The 17,205-nt window shown below is 42.3% G+C and overlaps 1 protein-coding gene across 2 annotated transcripts in view; it reads right to left on the bottom strand.

Annotated features, from left to right (window-relative positions):
• The window catches only part of phkb (phosphorylase kinase, beta), a 164,156-nt gene that overhangs the window by 6,916 nt on the left and 140,035 nt on the right, over positions 1-17,205 (bottom strand). For both annotated transcript variants that reach the window (XM_056278286.1, XM_056278287.1), the window contains 7 exons: positions 10,287-10,345; positions 9,632-9,794; positions 8,854-8,935; positions 8,156-8,213; positions 5,490-5,580; positions 3,856-4,061; positions 3,444-3,578 (listed from right to left, as the gene is read on the bottom strand). In XM_056278286.1, coding sequence (XP_056134261.1) covers positions 3,444-3,578; positions 3,856-4,061; positions 5,490-5,580; positions 8,156-8,213; positions 8,854-8,935; positions 9,632-9,794; positions 10,287-10,345 — 794 coding nt within the window. The remainder of the gene's footprint in view (positions 1-3,443; positions 3,579-3,855; positions 4,062-5,489; positions 5,581-8,155; positions 8,214-8,853; positions 8,936-9,631; positions 9,795-10,286; positions 10,346-17,205) is intronic.

Here is a 17,205-nt window from a genome sequence, read left to right as displayed (position 1 = left end):
TTCATTCAATTTATTTTATGTATCTATTCATATTTTGTGTATGAAGTGTAAAGCAGTCCATAACTGTATGTTTTTAAAAGAGCTATATAAATAAAATGTTGCTTGCTTGCTTACATTATTTCGTCATCTTTTAATGCAGGCCCCTATCAAACACTCTCAAATGATTAGATTATTTTGGTGTCGACTGTTTTTAATTTTTGTTTAGCACACATCATCATTTTTATTTTTCCTTTCTTACTTTATGAACAAGCAGATTTTGTATTTCTACATCAAGTTTACACACATGGGTCAGAAACGACCCACATGCATTTACTATAGCATTTGGCGAGGAACTGTGAAATTTGTTTGTTGGAGTTGTGGGTGTGTCTGGAAATCAAGCTCTCCTACATGAAGCTGGAGTTGTGGGTGTGTCTGGGAATCAAGCTCTCCTAAATGAAGAAGACTCCTCTGATGACATAGAAGACTCATCTGATGAGTCCTCTGAAGAGGAAACTCAGACCCAGTCCAATAGATTGAGTAAAAACGGATCTTGCTGGAATGAGAATCCCCCCACTCATGGCAGAACAAGAAGCCATAACATTCAGAGGTGCTGCCCAGGACCTACGCCTGGATCAACAGCTGTTTCACCGAAAGATGCCCGAGATATGTTCATGAGTGACAACATCATTGAGGAGGTTCTAAAATGCACCAAATTAGAGGGATGAAGAGCAGCCACAGCAAAAGGGAAAGAGTGGAGAAGCATTGATAAAGAAGAATTCATGGCCTTTATTGGTTTGACCCTCCTTGCAGGCGGGGAGAAGAGCTGGGATGTGGCCTTGCGGGAGCTGTTTGTGGATCCGCTGCAAAATTCAATTTACAAGGCCACCATGGGGCTCAGGAGATATGAGGATATCCGCCATTTATACGGTTTGACGACAAGAGGACCAGAGCTCTGCAACTGGAAACAGACCACATGGCGGCATTTAGGTATGTGTGGGACTGTTTCCTGGACAACTGCAGAAGACGGTTCATCCCCAGTGACTGTGTCACCATAGATGAGCAGCTTGTGCCATTCCGAGGCAGGTGCAAATTCCTGCAATACATGCCCAGCAAGCCTACGAAATATGGGATAAAAATATTTTGGATGTGCGATGCAAGGGTACCTTATGCAATAGATGGAACTGTCTATACAGGGAGACAGCCAGGAGAGGAGGTTCAGAGGAACCTTTGAGAGAATGTCGTCCAACAATTGTGCAGTGGAATCAGAGAGACAGGTGAATATACAGTACAATACATAAATGAATGTATATAAGTTTTAGCACAATACCTACATAATTTTTCCAATCTTTCATAATGTGTATTTTATTTTTTTATTTGATTTCTCTATAAGCAAAATAGTAGAATAGAATAAAATGCAACGGAATACAATGCAACAGATTATGGTGTTAGAATTTAGAGAATTCTCTGTTGAGTAAATTTACAATCTTTTTTTCCCCCTCTCATAGGCCGCAACATCACAATGGACAACTTCTTCACCAGTGTCCCTTTGGCTGAGAAGCTCCTCGAGAAGAACCTGACCATTGTTGGGACTCTTCGCCAGAACAAGTCGGACATACCACCTATCATGAAGCCATCCAAATCACGGGAGATTCATAGCTCAGAATTCGGATTCAATGTCAACATGACCATGGTGAGCTATGTGCAGAAGAAGGGAAAGGCTGTTGTCCTCCTGAGGACCATGCATGATGACAAAGCAGTGGATGACAGCAATCAGAAGAAGAAACCAGAAGTGATCCAGTACTAAAACAAAACAAAAGGAGGAGTGGACACAATGGATCAGATGGTTAGCACCTACTCATGTAAGCGGAGAACACGGAGGTGGCCCATGGTGCTCTGCTGCAATATGCTGGATGTTGCCACTCTCAATCTCTACACCAACTTCACTGCACAACACCCTGATTACATGGGTGGTGTGAACCATGCATGCCGGCTATTCATCAAGGAACTGGGCAAAGAGCTTGTCATGCCACATTTGAAGAGGCGCATGGAGGGCACGCCCAAACTCCAAAAGCATATTGTTGAAGCAATGGGAAGATGTGGGTTAAAAAAAACAAAATACAGCCAGCACCCAGCCACAGGAGGACATCGTGCCAAAGGAAGAGAAAGAGGTGCGCGATCTGCCCAGTTTCCAAAGACAGAAAAGCTGGAAGCTGGTGTTCCCAGTGCACCAGGCCTGTGCGCAAGGAGCACAAAACATGTAGTGGTCATTTGTGAGGCATGTAAAAATTGAGATGGCAGTTTGTGCTCTAGTAATGTGATCAGTTGTCTTTATTTTGTTTGATCACATTTAACCAGTTTACAGTAGTTACACTATAGATACAGTACAGTTCAATAGCCGTGTTATCTGTTATCAGAGGTATGTGTATGTGTGACAAAATGACAAATAAACATGTTGCTGTAGTGGTTATAGGGGTACATAATTCCCCTTATTGAGCTAGTAGGAACGTTAGTTTACAGCTGCCGTGTCCTCGGTTCGGGTTTACGGTGACACACTTCCGCTGCGCGGGTTTTTGTTGTTGTTGTAATTGTGGAAGGAATAAATGGTGCACGTTGTGTAGCCGAAAGAGAAAGTTGTCATGACTCCAGCTTGAGCTCCTCTACATTGCAAATATTAAATGTATGAGTGTGTGTCCTCACTCACTGCTAAAGTAATTATTTTAAACAAATTATTATTATAGTATTAAGTCATTTAATTTTAAATCACACTTGGCTGAATGGGTCATTTTTGATCCATGTGTGTAAACTTGATGTAGTAATACAAAAACTATTTTTGTTCATAAAGTATGAAAGGAAAAATGGAAATAATGATCTGTGGTAATCAAAAACAGAATATTTAAATAATACTTGGAATATTCAATCATAAAATAAATTGATTTCAAAAGATAGAGCAAAGAAACACTCAGCCAGCATGAAATAACATGAGAAATGAATGTGGGTCATTTTTGACCCATGTTGTGCATTAGAAGGGGTGTGCATATGTTGTGCATCTTAATAATGCAAAAAACGGAGTTAAGAATTATTTGCTAATATTCAGTGTATTTCACTTATTACTGTGCTGTAGCAAGTCTGAGCTTAAGTAATTTGATCTAAAAACCAGCATTTTCTTCTTATTTCAAGCCTTTGAACACTCATCTGAGCCTACTTATTTCTAGACTGGAACCAACTTATTTTAAGATTACTTTGTCAAGTAAAATTTATCTTGCTTTTCCCCTCAAATTCAGTGTTTATTTCTTGTATTTAAGCTCATGTTTTTTGCAGTGGGGGTGTGTTGTTTGTGTTTTTTTTTTGCTAGGCTATATTTTAAATGAGGTCTATATCTCAATATAGTTCCGAGTCTAAATAAAAGTTAAATGAATGAATGAGTAACACATGTGTATTTGTATTTGTGTGTCTTCCTCACACACCTGCTAGTGTTCTGTGGTTGTAGGACATCTAACAACAGCTGTTTGACATCACTGGGGGACAGCTGATAGATGTCCTGGGGCGGCATGTCTCCTGCTCTGATCTTCAGCTCATTTTTCATGGCCTGGACAATCCACCTGAAGTGTAGCAGGATAGCAGATACCATGACACATGTGATGCCCACAATCAATACAGCATCATCTAGAAATGACACTAAACTAGTTGAAACCAGCCTCCTTTGAACAAGATTAACCACTTTCAACAGGTACGTCTTGTCACTTTTATTTGTTGTTGTGTTAATCTATTTCTATTTACATGAATATTTCATAAATGTTTCATGTATTTGACTATTTTTTTTTCTTTCTTTCATTTGTTCTTTCTTTACTCATCCCCTGCTACACCCTTTCCTCCTACCCGACTCGGATCTTGAGCATGCCACTGAAGAGTTCAGGGGTGTTGGAGATGATCCATCCGATGTGAATGACCAGCTCCTGCTGGAGCACGGCCTCCCGCTCACCACCTTGAGGGCAGCACTTGCTGTAAATGATGGCTTTGATCTCCCCTGGTGACAAGGGGTTGGAGATCACCTCCTCCTCAAGCCCGAATAAACCCAGGGTCAACTGGCACACACATGAACCACAAATGTAAGCAAATACACATGTGTGAATGAGTGACACATATTCACATGCACAGGCATGCACGCACACACACAAACACACACATACGCAGGCATACAAGCACACACATAGGGAAGCAGCCAATACTGGACCCAGGTACTGCAGAGGATTGTCCACTGGAAAATTATGTGGTTAACAAAAAAAAAAAACCTGCCTGGGGGAACAGACTCATGTGGGTACTCACATTGACCACACAGTGTGATTTTTTTGTTCTCCATGGTCGAGTTCCTAGAAATCTTTTTTGTTTCATCAATCTAAAATTGGCCTTCAAAGCAAAGGGGGATGAAATGACAGTTCCCAAGATTACTCTTTTGTACTTTGTTTCTACACTTCTATCTCATGAAAATTACACCAGAAGCTGTATCCTTGAAAAGAGGACACCCTTTATCTCCTTTAATCTTTCTGAATATCTGGCCTTCTGATGTTGAAATCTAGCACTTTGAAGATGTGATTCATCTTTACATGTGAACTCTCCCAGTATCTGGACAAAGTGCTGCATGGAGCTGAAAATACAGCATAGAACCAAACTACTGCATATGTGAGAAGGAATGTATTCTTGAGATTCAATATCCTTGGAATATATAATTAAAAAAGAAGAAGCTAGAGTCGCTGTGATTTTGTACAGTTAACAAAAAAAAAACTTGGGTGACGCTTTTCAGATCTTTCCGTTGAGCTGCTATTATATGCAGGAGAAGACACCAGCCTTGAATTCTAAATTGGCTTTTCCAATCTTGTTGAGAACAGCATTTCCTCCGGTAGGCAATCTATATGCAGATTCACACCTTGAGCTACTTCAGCATAATGAAACACCTAAAACTCTTCAGTGGGGTAAAAATGAGCCAAGATAACTGACACTCTTGAGAGGTGACTAATCTCTGAGTAAAACTTGATGTGAATGAAATGATGACGCTAACCACATACGCTGTTAAGAGGTAGGATCAGACAGATACCTGGGTCACAAGCTATCAACTGATACATGGAGTGTGTCTAGACATGGCCAACACATAGATATAAGTACATGGGGGGAGTTCATGGGGGTCAAACTGGCAGTTAGCTAAAAAAAAAAACAAAACACACACACACAAACATACACATACACTCACCCATAACATTGAGATAGCTGTGATGCGCGTACAATATGAAACATGCCAACATCGCACGCTAAGCTTTTCCAATAGGATAATAGCATGAGGAGCTTTTCATCACAACTGTTTTTAACTATTTTTTCCCTCCCATTTTAAGCTTTTTTGAAATCCGTGAACATTAAAATCGCTGATAACTAGTCATTTAACTAGTTATCCACTTGATGTTACAGTCATCCCAAAAATTGTTCAACAATTAAAGCCGCTTGCTGTCTGTGTGCCCACTTACCTGTTTGCCATGCACTAAAACACTAGTTATACTGGGTGCAAGGCTGTCCACTAGCTTAGTTAAGAGACTGGCGGTAAGACGGACAACAGACCTGGTGGGCAGAAACACAAGCACATCCTTAATCATAACAGTTTTTGTAAGCACTAATTAGGCTGATGATCCAATTCTCAAAATTTGCTCTCCAGCCCAGGGACAAATAAAAGGTACGACATGCACTTAGAAAATAACTGACTTGTAACTAAGGTAAAATGATACAAAATATGTGTAGTTTATACATTGCATATATAATGTTTTGTTTTTTTTTGTTTTGTTTTTTAATGAGAATGTCCCATTGGATGCCATACTTCTAATGGTTGATTCATTTTTTTCCAGAAATACATTTAATATTGTGAAAATTATCAAGTTTGATGAAAATCAGATTTTTTTCTCATACTGGAGTAATTTCCAGTTAACGCTCCTATATTATTTCATGTTAATCCAGAAAAGATTAATATTCAACGGGTTCTTTTTCCACCTAGATTGTGAAATAGGTGGATTAATTTTGGCAATTGTGGCCATGTAACCATAAAGATAAAACACTCTGAATTAAGAGCAGAGGTGGACAGATTGAATATTAAATCAATGTACTGTTAAAAATCTAAATGTTCTTTTGCCATCATAATTCTTTGTTTTAACTTAAGTAAAATTTCCATCAAAACTTAAAAAGGAATTTCCTTTCTTAGATTCAACATACTTAGTGCAAATTGGTTTGCTGAAAATATTTTAATGTTCACTAATTTCTTTATTCATTATCCACAAGATTGACCGTAGCCAGTTCCTCCTCTTGCCTGCAGGAATCCTATAAGGAAAAAGCAACTAAACATGAACCGTGGTGCTCAATCAGAGTTGCTATAGCCATACACATGGACTCGAAGACATCCTTGCAGAAGCAGAAAAAAAAAAGACTTAATCCAAATAATTGTGGATATGATTAGTTAAAAAGCATCCTCCCTTTATTATATGTCTTCCTTGGACTGTGCAGTAAAGCCCAGCTGGAATACATGGGCACACCTTGTGGGTAATGAAAAAGGTGGCGACAAAAAACCTTTATGTTCATATGGGATGATGTGGTGTCAAGCGACTGACGCTTTGTTCGGGAACCCATTTCAAGCTCCAGTTCCTAGCCAATGTTAAGCAAATGAGAAAGGAAATTGAATTGAGTATTGATGTTGTTTCCGAGCGAGGCAGAGACCAGCCTCCAGGGATCTTTTTTTTTTCTTTTGCCACCATGCCATAATCAAAATCCTTGATGTTAAAATCGTACTAATTACAGAAGCAACTACAAAAACATGGCAAAAAAGAAAGACTTGGTGAGCTGTCAGGTCGGTCAATTGCATCTGACTTAAATCCAATCCAATGAGACAAAGACACCAACAAATAACAATGACCACAGATCAGAGAGAGCGAGAGAGAGAAAAAGAGAGATAGAGAGAGAGACAGACAGCGAGAGCGCGCGCGAGAGAGAGAGAGAGAGAGAGAGAGAGAGAGAGGGAGAGGCAAATTGGGATGAAAAACTACAACCATTTTGATCCATCAGTGAGTAAGCATAGTGGACAATGCTGCTGAGAGTGATCAGGGCGGGAACACAATAGAGGACAGGAATAAAACAGAAGACTGGAGGTCCAGGCTCTGTGGTGGTTAATGGAGTGGGAAGCCAACATCGAGCTACTGTACACATCTAATCTAATGCGGCTGCTAAGGTAAGCTTAGCTAGCTGGGCCTAACTCATGACTGTGTGTGTGTTAGCAGTTTTGACCCATTCTGCTGATTTCCCCAGTACAAAAAGGAGATTCTGTGCAGTCTCACAGTGTATATCTGTTGCAGTGATGAACAGATTATGATTTGTAGCAGGGCATTGTGAAATATTTGTAAAAAATGCATCAGAGATGGGATGATACATTTATAATTTTTTTTTAAACAAAACACTTTTACTTTTTTTTAATGGCATATTGCCTAATAAACAACACACATGGTTTTATCAGGTATTTTAAATAATGACCACGTTTGATAGCACACAGTCAAGTCTCACATTATCGAGCTAAATTTGTCTCTTGATGACCCACATTTTTTTAAAAACATGCCGACGAAGCTAGCACAATGCTGTTCACAAACTGCAATAAAACAGCTTGCTAAATCCCCACACAGCTTTTAAGGTAGGCAGCTAGCTAGTTAGCTCTTGGACTATGGACATGCTGAGGTGGCGCTTCATCTCTGCTCGATCATTACCTGTTTCCCATTCACTAGAATTGTGGTGATGTGAGGGGCAATAGAGCCAGCAAACTTCTTGGTAATGACTGCAGAATGACGCACTGCCATCCTAGCATAGCCACATAATATGGCAGTTATTTACCGTAAAAAAACAAAAACAGAATATTAAAAGATGAAGGAACAATTCAGGAAAAGGCAAAAACACAAAAAGGATAGAAAAGGTAAAGAACAAGAGAGGACGTTATGGGGAGTTCAATAAAGGGAATAAAATGTCATCTTTCTCATTAAGAATGAACTGGAAGCCCATTGTTATTGTGTGTGTGTGTGTGTGTGTGTGTGTGTGTGTGTGTGTGTGTGTGTGTGTGTGTGTGTGTGTGTGTGTGTGTGTGTGTGTGTGTGTGTGTGTGTGTGAGTCTGACCAAAGCTTCCTGCTCCCAGCTCTTCTGTAGAGTCTCTCCAACTCCTTCATCATATTCTCTTGGAAATGCAGAACAAAATGGTTTTGATGTTAGTGCTACAATCAGTTTAGGGTAAGCAGACATCCACAATGGGTTTTATTCCTTATGTATCAAATTTAAGTGTGTAAAATATCTGAAGATACAAGAATAGAGAGCTAAAATATCAGTTTTAGTCCTCTATTCTGATATGATTTGCACCAAAGCACTACAATTAAAACAATCTAATGATTTACAAAAAATGACTTTTTGACAAAATTCTAGAGTGATGAGAAAAAAAATCATCTTCAGATGTGAGATTGGCTTGCCAAATTGAAGTGTAACTAAGACCAAAGATCTATAATTCAGAAAAGCAATAAGCAGCTGTGACAATGCCTTGCTACTGATAGCAAATTGCTAGCTGCTGTACCAAGTGTTCTGCAGGAATAGGGTTTGCAAGCCGTGGCAGAGAGATTGCTGAGGGGAAATGGTATCTACACGTTCAGAGGCAGCCAACATGTCCTTGTCACTAAATTAGGAGACAATGTTTCCCTGGCCCGGGGAAATGACTAGTAAAACAGCTGGGCAGTTAGTGTCGCTCTCACAGAAAATGACTGTAATGCAACTGCAACTGGCAGCGCATATCAAATACTGTGAGCATGCATTATAAAATGTACTCTTACCATCCTTGGCAAGAAAGTCTGGTCCCTCTCTCCTAAGAAGGACACCAGCCAGCTGAGCCTGACTGGCCAAGCAGTCACAGTCCTGGGTAATGACACACATACAGACACATACATAAAGGTCATTCTCGTCTGGGGAGAAGTACACACACTTTAACATGTAACATGTTTCAGAAGGAGCTGCCCTCTGGTATAATTGACAAAGACATGGGAACGCGGTTTCGCATACACACACAAACTCATGTTCATGATCAATCATACATACACGTAGCATACATGCAAATCATTAAATTTTACTTTTTTATTAAAATATGCAGCATTGTCCAGTAACCCCTTGTTACACCCAATCTACACCCATAAAATGCACAGGTAATTCAAAGTGTTTTGAGTGTATGTATTTGTGTGCATGTGTGTGTGGGTTTGCATGTGTTAAGGGCAGGGGTAGAGGCTAGGATCACCTTTTTCAATCAAATATGGTAAAAGTATGGCGTTAACATAATGTCAAAACATTTATGCCAATGGTTTCATTTCACAGTGTTGCAAGCTTCACTCTCTAATAAAATTTCAGTTAACCTTGAATTGACAAATAAAAAACTATAAATTATTTGTCTTAGGTTTGTATTGTATTAGCTTGATCCCTGTCTTTGGAGGGAAAAACAGAATAAGAAAAATAAATATTACCACCTCTTCTCCACCATCCCTGTCATTTACCTTCTCTTTGACCCCCCTCCTGCTACCCTTCCCATCACTTTCCAGCCCCTCCACCCTCTGGTCAGCTTACATAGAACTTCTGCATGATCTCATTAGTGGGTCTGTTCAACCACTCCTCCACATTGATCTCAGGCTGCTGCTCCAGGTCCGATGCGTTAGGTGTGCTGGTCTGTCTCTTCACCTTGGAGTGTTTGGGAAGCTCGAGCTCTTCAAAGCTCTTAAACTCTGGGATCCTGTCAACACATACACACACACATGTACACACACGCACGTACGCACACACACACACACACACACACACACACACACACACACACACACACACATGCACGCACGCACACAATCACATCAGAACAAGAATCTGTTGCACTGGCAAATAGATTTTCACATTATCGCTAATCTGACTGGCAGTGTATACGACTGTGCATACCCCAATCCCCTATCCCCAACGCCATATACACACACATATGCACACGAACCGCTCTCATGCACACACATGTACAGACTAAGCTGAAGGTCGTTTGACTACTTCTATGTTAATGCATTGAGTTAGCAGACACATTAACTTATTCTATTGCATTATACACTTTTTTTTTACAATTTGTGGCATTTTCCAGTTGAAATAATTAAAAAAACAACAACTAAAAAACAAAAACAAACCCCCCCCCCTTGGGTATGACAGAGCACGTATACACAGAACAAGAAAAACATGATGCAGTTCTTACTTTCCCTCATTGACACGCAGGAAGTCCAGCTGCTCCACCACAGCTCCAGATATCAGGGTCTGAAAGGTCCAGGCCATTTGTAAGACTGATACTCTATTACTTATCACCATCACAAACCATAAGTTTCAAAGTGTCATGCAGATACACTCAGAATAACAGATTGATAAGATTCCACAGAATAATCACTTCAGTAATGCACAAGTGGCTATTTGTCAGAAATACAATACAAAGAAACAGCCTCTGCAATAGGTTAACTGTTTGAGGGAGAGAGAGAAAAAAAGGAGTATACAGGATGACTGAAGTTAAAAAGAGAGTTTTGCTGGTTTAAAAACGCAGCAATATGGGAACAAAGAGATGAGTTTGATATGACTTTGCAGTATGGTTGAAATGTGATATTAACCTTTTCATATTGATGTGAGGATAGGGGAAAGAAAGATCGCACTATCCATTATAATGAGAAGATAAGAGACAGAAGTGTTATTTTATAGCTTCACTGTGGAGAGAAGTATATAAAAAAGGAACAGGGAAAAAAGTAAACAAACAAAAAAAATTGCAATAAAGGAACATCTGAAAACCACAAAGACACAGGGTTATAAAGGCTATCATAACTTTTGCGAGACAGCTTTTTACAAATTTTTTTTTTACATTTATTTCTGATTTTCCCTTTTTTTCTCCCAATTTAGTGGCCAATCGCTCCCTATTTCAGTTCAAACACCCGCCCTCGTATAGCATGCATTTGCCAACTGCATCTCTCCGGCCGGCAGTCTCAAAGGAGACGCCTTGTCACAAAAGTGGCAAGGCGAATCCAGGCCGAACCACTGCTTTTTCTGACACACCCAGAGACGCATTCATGTGATGATCACAAGCCGACTCCGCCCCCCCCCCAAAGAAAGCATTGCCAATTATTGCTGCTTCATCAGGTCTGGCCATAGTCGCATCTGACGAGACCGGGGCGCGAACCCCGGTCCCCAGTGGGCAACTGCATCGACACAAAGTCGATGTTTAGACCACTACACCACCATGGACCCTGCTTTTTACAATTTAAAGTTACCTGAAGTTGCCAATAGCCAATTTTAATGAACATTTAATCAACATTCATAACTGCAATCAGTCATGCAAAATCTGCTGTAGGGCAATTAGTTCATAAACGTTATGTACCAGCGATCGCTGTGTTCTGAGTGGTGTTGCAGCAGACAGCGACTGACAAAATCATTCTTATTAAATGCTGACTATTGAAGTCTTGCATGACTGGTCTTCCCGTGTGATGACCAGTGGACTGACATGGAAAGAAGTCCACTTTATCACTTCAAGAGCTAGTTTCATGTATTTCTAGAGAAACTGATGACAATGTTTATCATAACCTATTGTAATTGTTGTAACACCAGATATTTATCTAAATCATATGCTTATTACAGTGACTTTAATTTCACGTGTCCAACCATTATCCAAACCGCTTACCCTGCTCTCAGGGTCGCGGGGATGCTGAAGCCTATCCCAGCAGTCACTGGGTGGCAGGCGGGGAGACACCCTGGACAGGCCACCAGGTCATCACAGGGCCGACACAACACATTCACACCTAGGGACAATTTAGTATGGCCAATTCACCTAACCTACATGTCTCTGAACTGTGGGAGGAAACCGGAGCACCCGGAGGAAACCCACGCAGACACGGGGAGAACATGCGAACTCCACACAGAGGACGACCTGCAAGGTTGGACTACCCTGGGGCTCAAACCCAGGACCTTCTTGCTGTGAGGCGACTGCACTAACCACTGTGCCACTGTGCTGCCTAATTTCAGTTGTGAATACAATAATAGAAGCTGTTGTTTTTTTAATTTTTATTGGAGATCTACTTTTATGAAGGACTTTTAAAGCAGTGGTGAACTTAAGACCTTGACTAACTGCAAGGTCTTCTCAGTGGTGTTACCAATGACCACCCTGGAGATACAGGCAGGGATACCGAAACACACACTCTAGGTGGTACATAGACATTGATACATGTATGCATATGCATGCACACATGAATACAAGCTAACCATTGAAAGTGTTAGAGCCAATTTGCTTGTTTAGTGCCATATTTCATTTATTTTGCTTGCATTTCTCTATTGTTATGCAATATCTATCATTCCTGTCTCCAAGAAACCAACATTCACATGTCTGAATGACTACCGACCCATAGCACTCACCCCCATTGCCATGGAGTGCTTTGAAAGACTGGTTCTGGCTCAGATCGAAAAACATTATCCCCCCCACATTCGACCCACATCAGTTCGCCTACCGTCCCAAAAGGTCTACTGAGGATGCCATTGCCACTGCCCTGCACGTTGCTCTGACCCACCTTGAACTTAACAACACATACATCTGGATGCTGTTTATAGATTACAGCTCTGCCTTCAACACTATCATCCCCGCCAAACTAACCACCAAACTCCTCTCCCTTGGCCTCAACCCCTCCCTCTGTAACTGGATCCTGGACTTCCTAACAGACCGCAGTCTGTTAGGTTAGGTGACCACTCCTCCTCCACCCTGACCCTCAGCACAGGTGCCCCTCAAGGCTGTGTTCTGAGCCCCCTCCTTTTCTCCCTCTTTACCCACGACTGCCTGCCAACTCACCCTTCAAATGTTATAGTTAAGTTTGCAAATGACACAACAGTCATTGGCCGTATCACCAACAATGACGAGACGGCCTACAGAGACGAGATTGAGCACCTCACATCATGGTGTACTACCAACAATCTTGTCCTTAATGTGCAGAAGACAAAGGAGCTGATTGTGGACTTCAGGAGGTCTAGAAGCTGCAGCCACTCCCCCATACACATCAATGGGGTGGAAGTGGAGCGTGTTTCCAGCTTTAAATTCCTTGGAGTCCACATCAGTGAGGACCTTTCGTGGACATTAAACACCCAGGCCCTTGTGAAAAAGGCCCAACAACGCCTGCATTTCCTGAGGAGGCTGAGGAGCGCCCGTCTACCCCCCAAAATTCTCACCAACTTCTACGACTGCACCACAGAGAGCATCCTGACCTTCTGCATCTCAGTGTGGTACGGCAACTGCACCTCAGTAGACCAGAAAGCTCTGCAGCGGATCGTCAAGGCGGCCCAGCATATCACCGGTACCCAGCTCCCAGCCATAAAAGACATTTATCACAAACGCTGCTTTTGAAGGGGTCTGAGCATCAGCAGAGATCCCACCCATCCCAACCATGGACTGTTCTCCCCCCTGCACTCTGGGAGGCGCTACAGGAGCCTCAGAGCTCGCACTACCAGGCTCAAAAACAGCTTCTTTCCACAAGCTGTTGTCCACCTGAACCTGGCTACCCACTGAATGTCTAGATATTTTTAAATATTTTGTACTCCAGCTCTCTTTTAACTTATTTTTAGCTTTGGTCTTCATGTGTGTATATCTTATATTGTGTTTGCTGTGTTTGTCTGTGTCTGTCTTGCACTGATTGGTGAAGCTACAGCCCTCATTTCATTTTTAACATGTGCCTGCACATTGTTTTTAATGACAATAAAATTGAATTGAATTGAATTGAATTGAATTGAATTGAATATGCCTCTGTATGAAACTGGGTTCTTGATGGCAGTTCTCTTTATTGCCCAGTAGGTGGCTCTACCTGTCAGAGCGGAAATGCATTGCCTGTCTATATAATGTGTATGGTCCTGGTGACATGCAGGTGTGTTTGTTACCGGCGAGGGCAAACAAGTTTTGACCGTCACGTCATGTCGTTCATTGTGCACTTGTCAAGGTAGTGCCGTTTGCTTTATATCTTTCATGCAATTGTGCATCGGATATTTTTGTGGTGTAAATAAATAATTGTGGAGTATTATTGCAACGGACCTTGTGGAAATTCAGTCATTGATCTGACAAGTGGCCTACTTCAACATGGACGCGTCAATTAGTAAGTTCTAGCCGGTTTCAGCCTCCTTATGGCTTGTGGGTTTATTGTTTTTTGTCACAAGTAATTCAAGCCATTACACAAAAAAGTCAAAAACTTTGCTCGGTGAGAACGTCGTTGAGGACATCGTTGAGGAAAACGTTGGATGGTTTTCACGTTTGATCTGCGCCTTTGATCTTATCCATTGAGGATGGCGTAGGATTTGTTTGTGCATCGCTTTCATGTGTGGATGTAAACGTGGACGCACGGAGAACGCCGACCATCAGATCAGCACACCGGAGCTCCAACGGTACCCAGCGCCAGCTGCCAACTTTTTCAGTAGGCCTTGAGCCGAGGTATGTGGTAGCTACCCATTAATGGCCATTTAATTGTGTGCACACAACTTTGCGTTTGCTAGCGTAAATTCCAAAGCATTGGTAGCTGAATGACTGGGCGTTCTAGCCTATCGTTGACTTTGGATTGAACCAACTTGTGCGCATAAAGTTATTGCAGATTGTCAACATGGACGGTTCTGAGGACAGTAATGTTGACAAACCCTTGGGAGCCAAGGCTGTGCGAGACAGCCAAAGGTCTGCATAATGATGTCATGTCTGTGTTACCTATGCCCCTGGATGAAATTGAAAAACAAAACGCCTGGTTTGGGTCAAGAATGGCAATTGAGGAGAGTTTCCATGTTCAAGTTGAACAATGGTTGGCGCAAAATATTGGTAATGTGAGCAATGTGGTTGACGTGCACCCAGACGATGTGCAACCAGATAATGTGCTCTCTCACAATGTGGATGATGATGTGAAACCAGGTGACAGCGCATCAAATGTTGAATGTCGACACTCTCAAACCAGCAGACAGAGTGGTAACAGTACAGCCTCTGAACGTATCAAAGCAGAGGCTGAGAGAGCTGCACTGCTGGTGAAAGCAGCATCTTTGAAGGAGACAAGCTCTGGAGGCTCAGGAGGAAGAGTTAAGAAGGAAGAGTTGAGGAGGAAAAAGCAGCAGCTGGAAATGGATGCTGAATTGGCTGCATCCGCTGCTAAACTGGCTGTTCTGGACACTGCATCAGAGAGTGGGAGACGGTCACGAACCTCTAATGGAAGGATCTTGCATGTGGAAAATCACACTGGACCTCCTCAACCAATCTCTACTGTGCTAAGTCCAGCAGCAAAGCCATTCAATCTTCTTATGCAAGAGCCCGTTGTCAAACCAAAGACAAAACCAACTGTTTCAATCCAACAGCCCAGTGGCAAACCAAAGTCAGTCACTGTTTCACTGCAACAGCCACAACAGCCTGACTCCAGTGTCAAACTAAAGGCTAAAATGTATGGAGCTGCTGCACAACCGCAGCCCTCCCAAATGCCACCGCAAGGCGGAGCTGCTGCACAACCACAACTTCATGTTATGCCTGCTCTTACTGGGCCACATGCACCATTGTATCAAACCTCCCCAATGCCACCACAACGTGGAGCTGTTGCACAACCACAATTTCATTCTATGTCAGGTCATACTGGGTCACCTGCACCATTGTGTCAACCTTCTCAAATGCCACCACAAGGAGACTTGAGCACAATCGTGCAACGGCAGAACGAAATCACAGACGCCCTTGTGCAACAACAGCTCTCAATGTCTCTACCATTCATAGATATCCCTGCATTCGATGGCAATGCGCTTCAATATAGGAGCTTTATAAGAGCATTTGAGCATAATATTGAATCAAAGGCTAACAAAGCAGATTGCTTATATTTTTTGGAACAATTCACAAAAGGACAACCACGAAAGCTGGTAAGGAGTTGTCAGCACATGATGCCTGATTGTGGTTACGACATGGCAAAGAATCTCCTGCATGAACATTTCGGGAATGAGTTTAAGATTGCTACATCTTACATTGATGTAAGTCTGAGGATGTAAAGGCGCTACAGGCCTATTCTCTGTTCCTGTGCAACTGTTGCAACATGATGACAGAGCTGCAACACATGCAAGAGCTCGACATGCCTATCAACATGCGCATGATCATGACCAAGCTGCCCTACAGATTTAGGGAAAGATGGAGGACAACAGCTCATGAGCTACTGGAGCGACGACATAGCAGAGCTGTTCTCAACGATCTTGTCATATTCATGGAACGCCAAGTTAGGATCCTTTTTGACCCACTTTTTGGCGACATCCAGGACCGACCAATTGGCAAAGAAGTATTGAACAACAGAAGCTAGTCCCAGCCTCAGTCCAAGTACAGCAGAGCTAAAGGCAACAGCTTTGTTACAACTGTGACACGCCTGGACTCCAAAGAACCAGACTCAGGCTCTGTCCAGAAGGGGCATGATGCCAAAGTGGAGAAATCTGGATCTTGTGTGTGCTGCTTTCGGAGTCACTCTCTGGTGGAGAGCCCGCGGCTGAAAAGTAACAAGCACAAGGATATAATTCTCTTTCTGAAGCAAAAGAGGATTTGTTTTGGATGTTTGTGTTCCGGTCACATGAGTGGTGATTGCGACAAGCGCCTAACCTGCAAGGTTTGCGGAAAAAATCATCCAACCATGCTTCATATTGACAGGCCTTATCCCAGCACAGACCAGCAGCCTAAGGAATCTGCAAGTGTCACTTCAGCTGTCAATCCAGTTGTCACTACAGCTATCACTACAGCTTCAACGCAAACTTGTGATCTTACTGGGGCCGGTGGAGGTGATTGCAAGCTGTCCATTTTGCCAGTCCAAGTCAAGTCCACAAAGGGAGACAAGATACTGCAAACGTATGCCTTTCTCGACCCTGGCAGTTCTGCAACATTTTGTTCTGACCACCTAATGCATGCGTTGAATGTGACTGGACGACGGACCAACTTCCTTCTGTGCACTTTGGGACAGGAAAAGGTGGTCCCAAGTACCTCACTGAAAGGTTTGGAGGTGTCTGGTCTCAGTGGTGACACCTTCTATAGCCTCCCAGAAGTCCTTTCGCAAAGGGAAATGCCTGTGACCAGTGACAATATTGCCACCCAGGAAGATTTGGTGAAGTGGCCTTACCTGTCTGATGTCCAAATC

This window comes from Lampris incognitus, chromosome 4, assembly GCF_029633865.1.
Source record: "Lampris incognitus isolate fLamInc1 chromosome 4, fLamInc1.hap2, whole genome shotgun sequence".
NCBI classification, from domain to species: domain Eukaryota; kingdom Metazoa; phylum Chordata; class Actinopteri; order Lampriformes; family Lampridae; genus Lampris; species Lampris incognitus.
The sequence above is the reverse complement of the archived record's forward strand: the minus strand, read 5'-3'. Positions and strand labels throughout refer to the sequence as shown.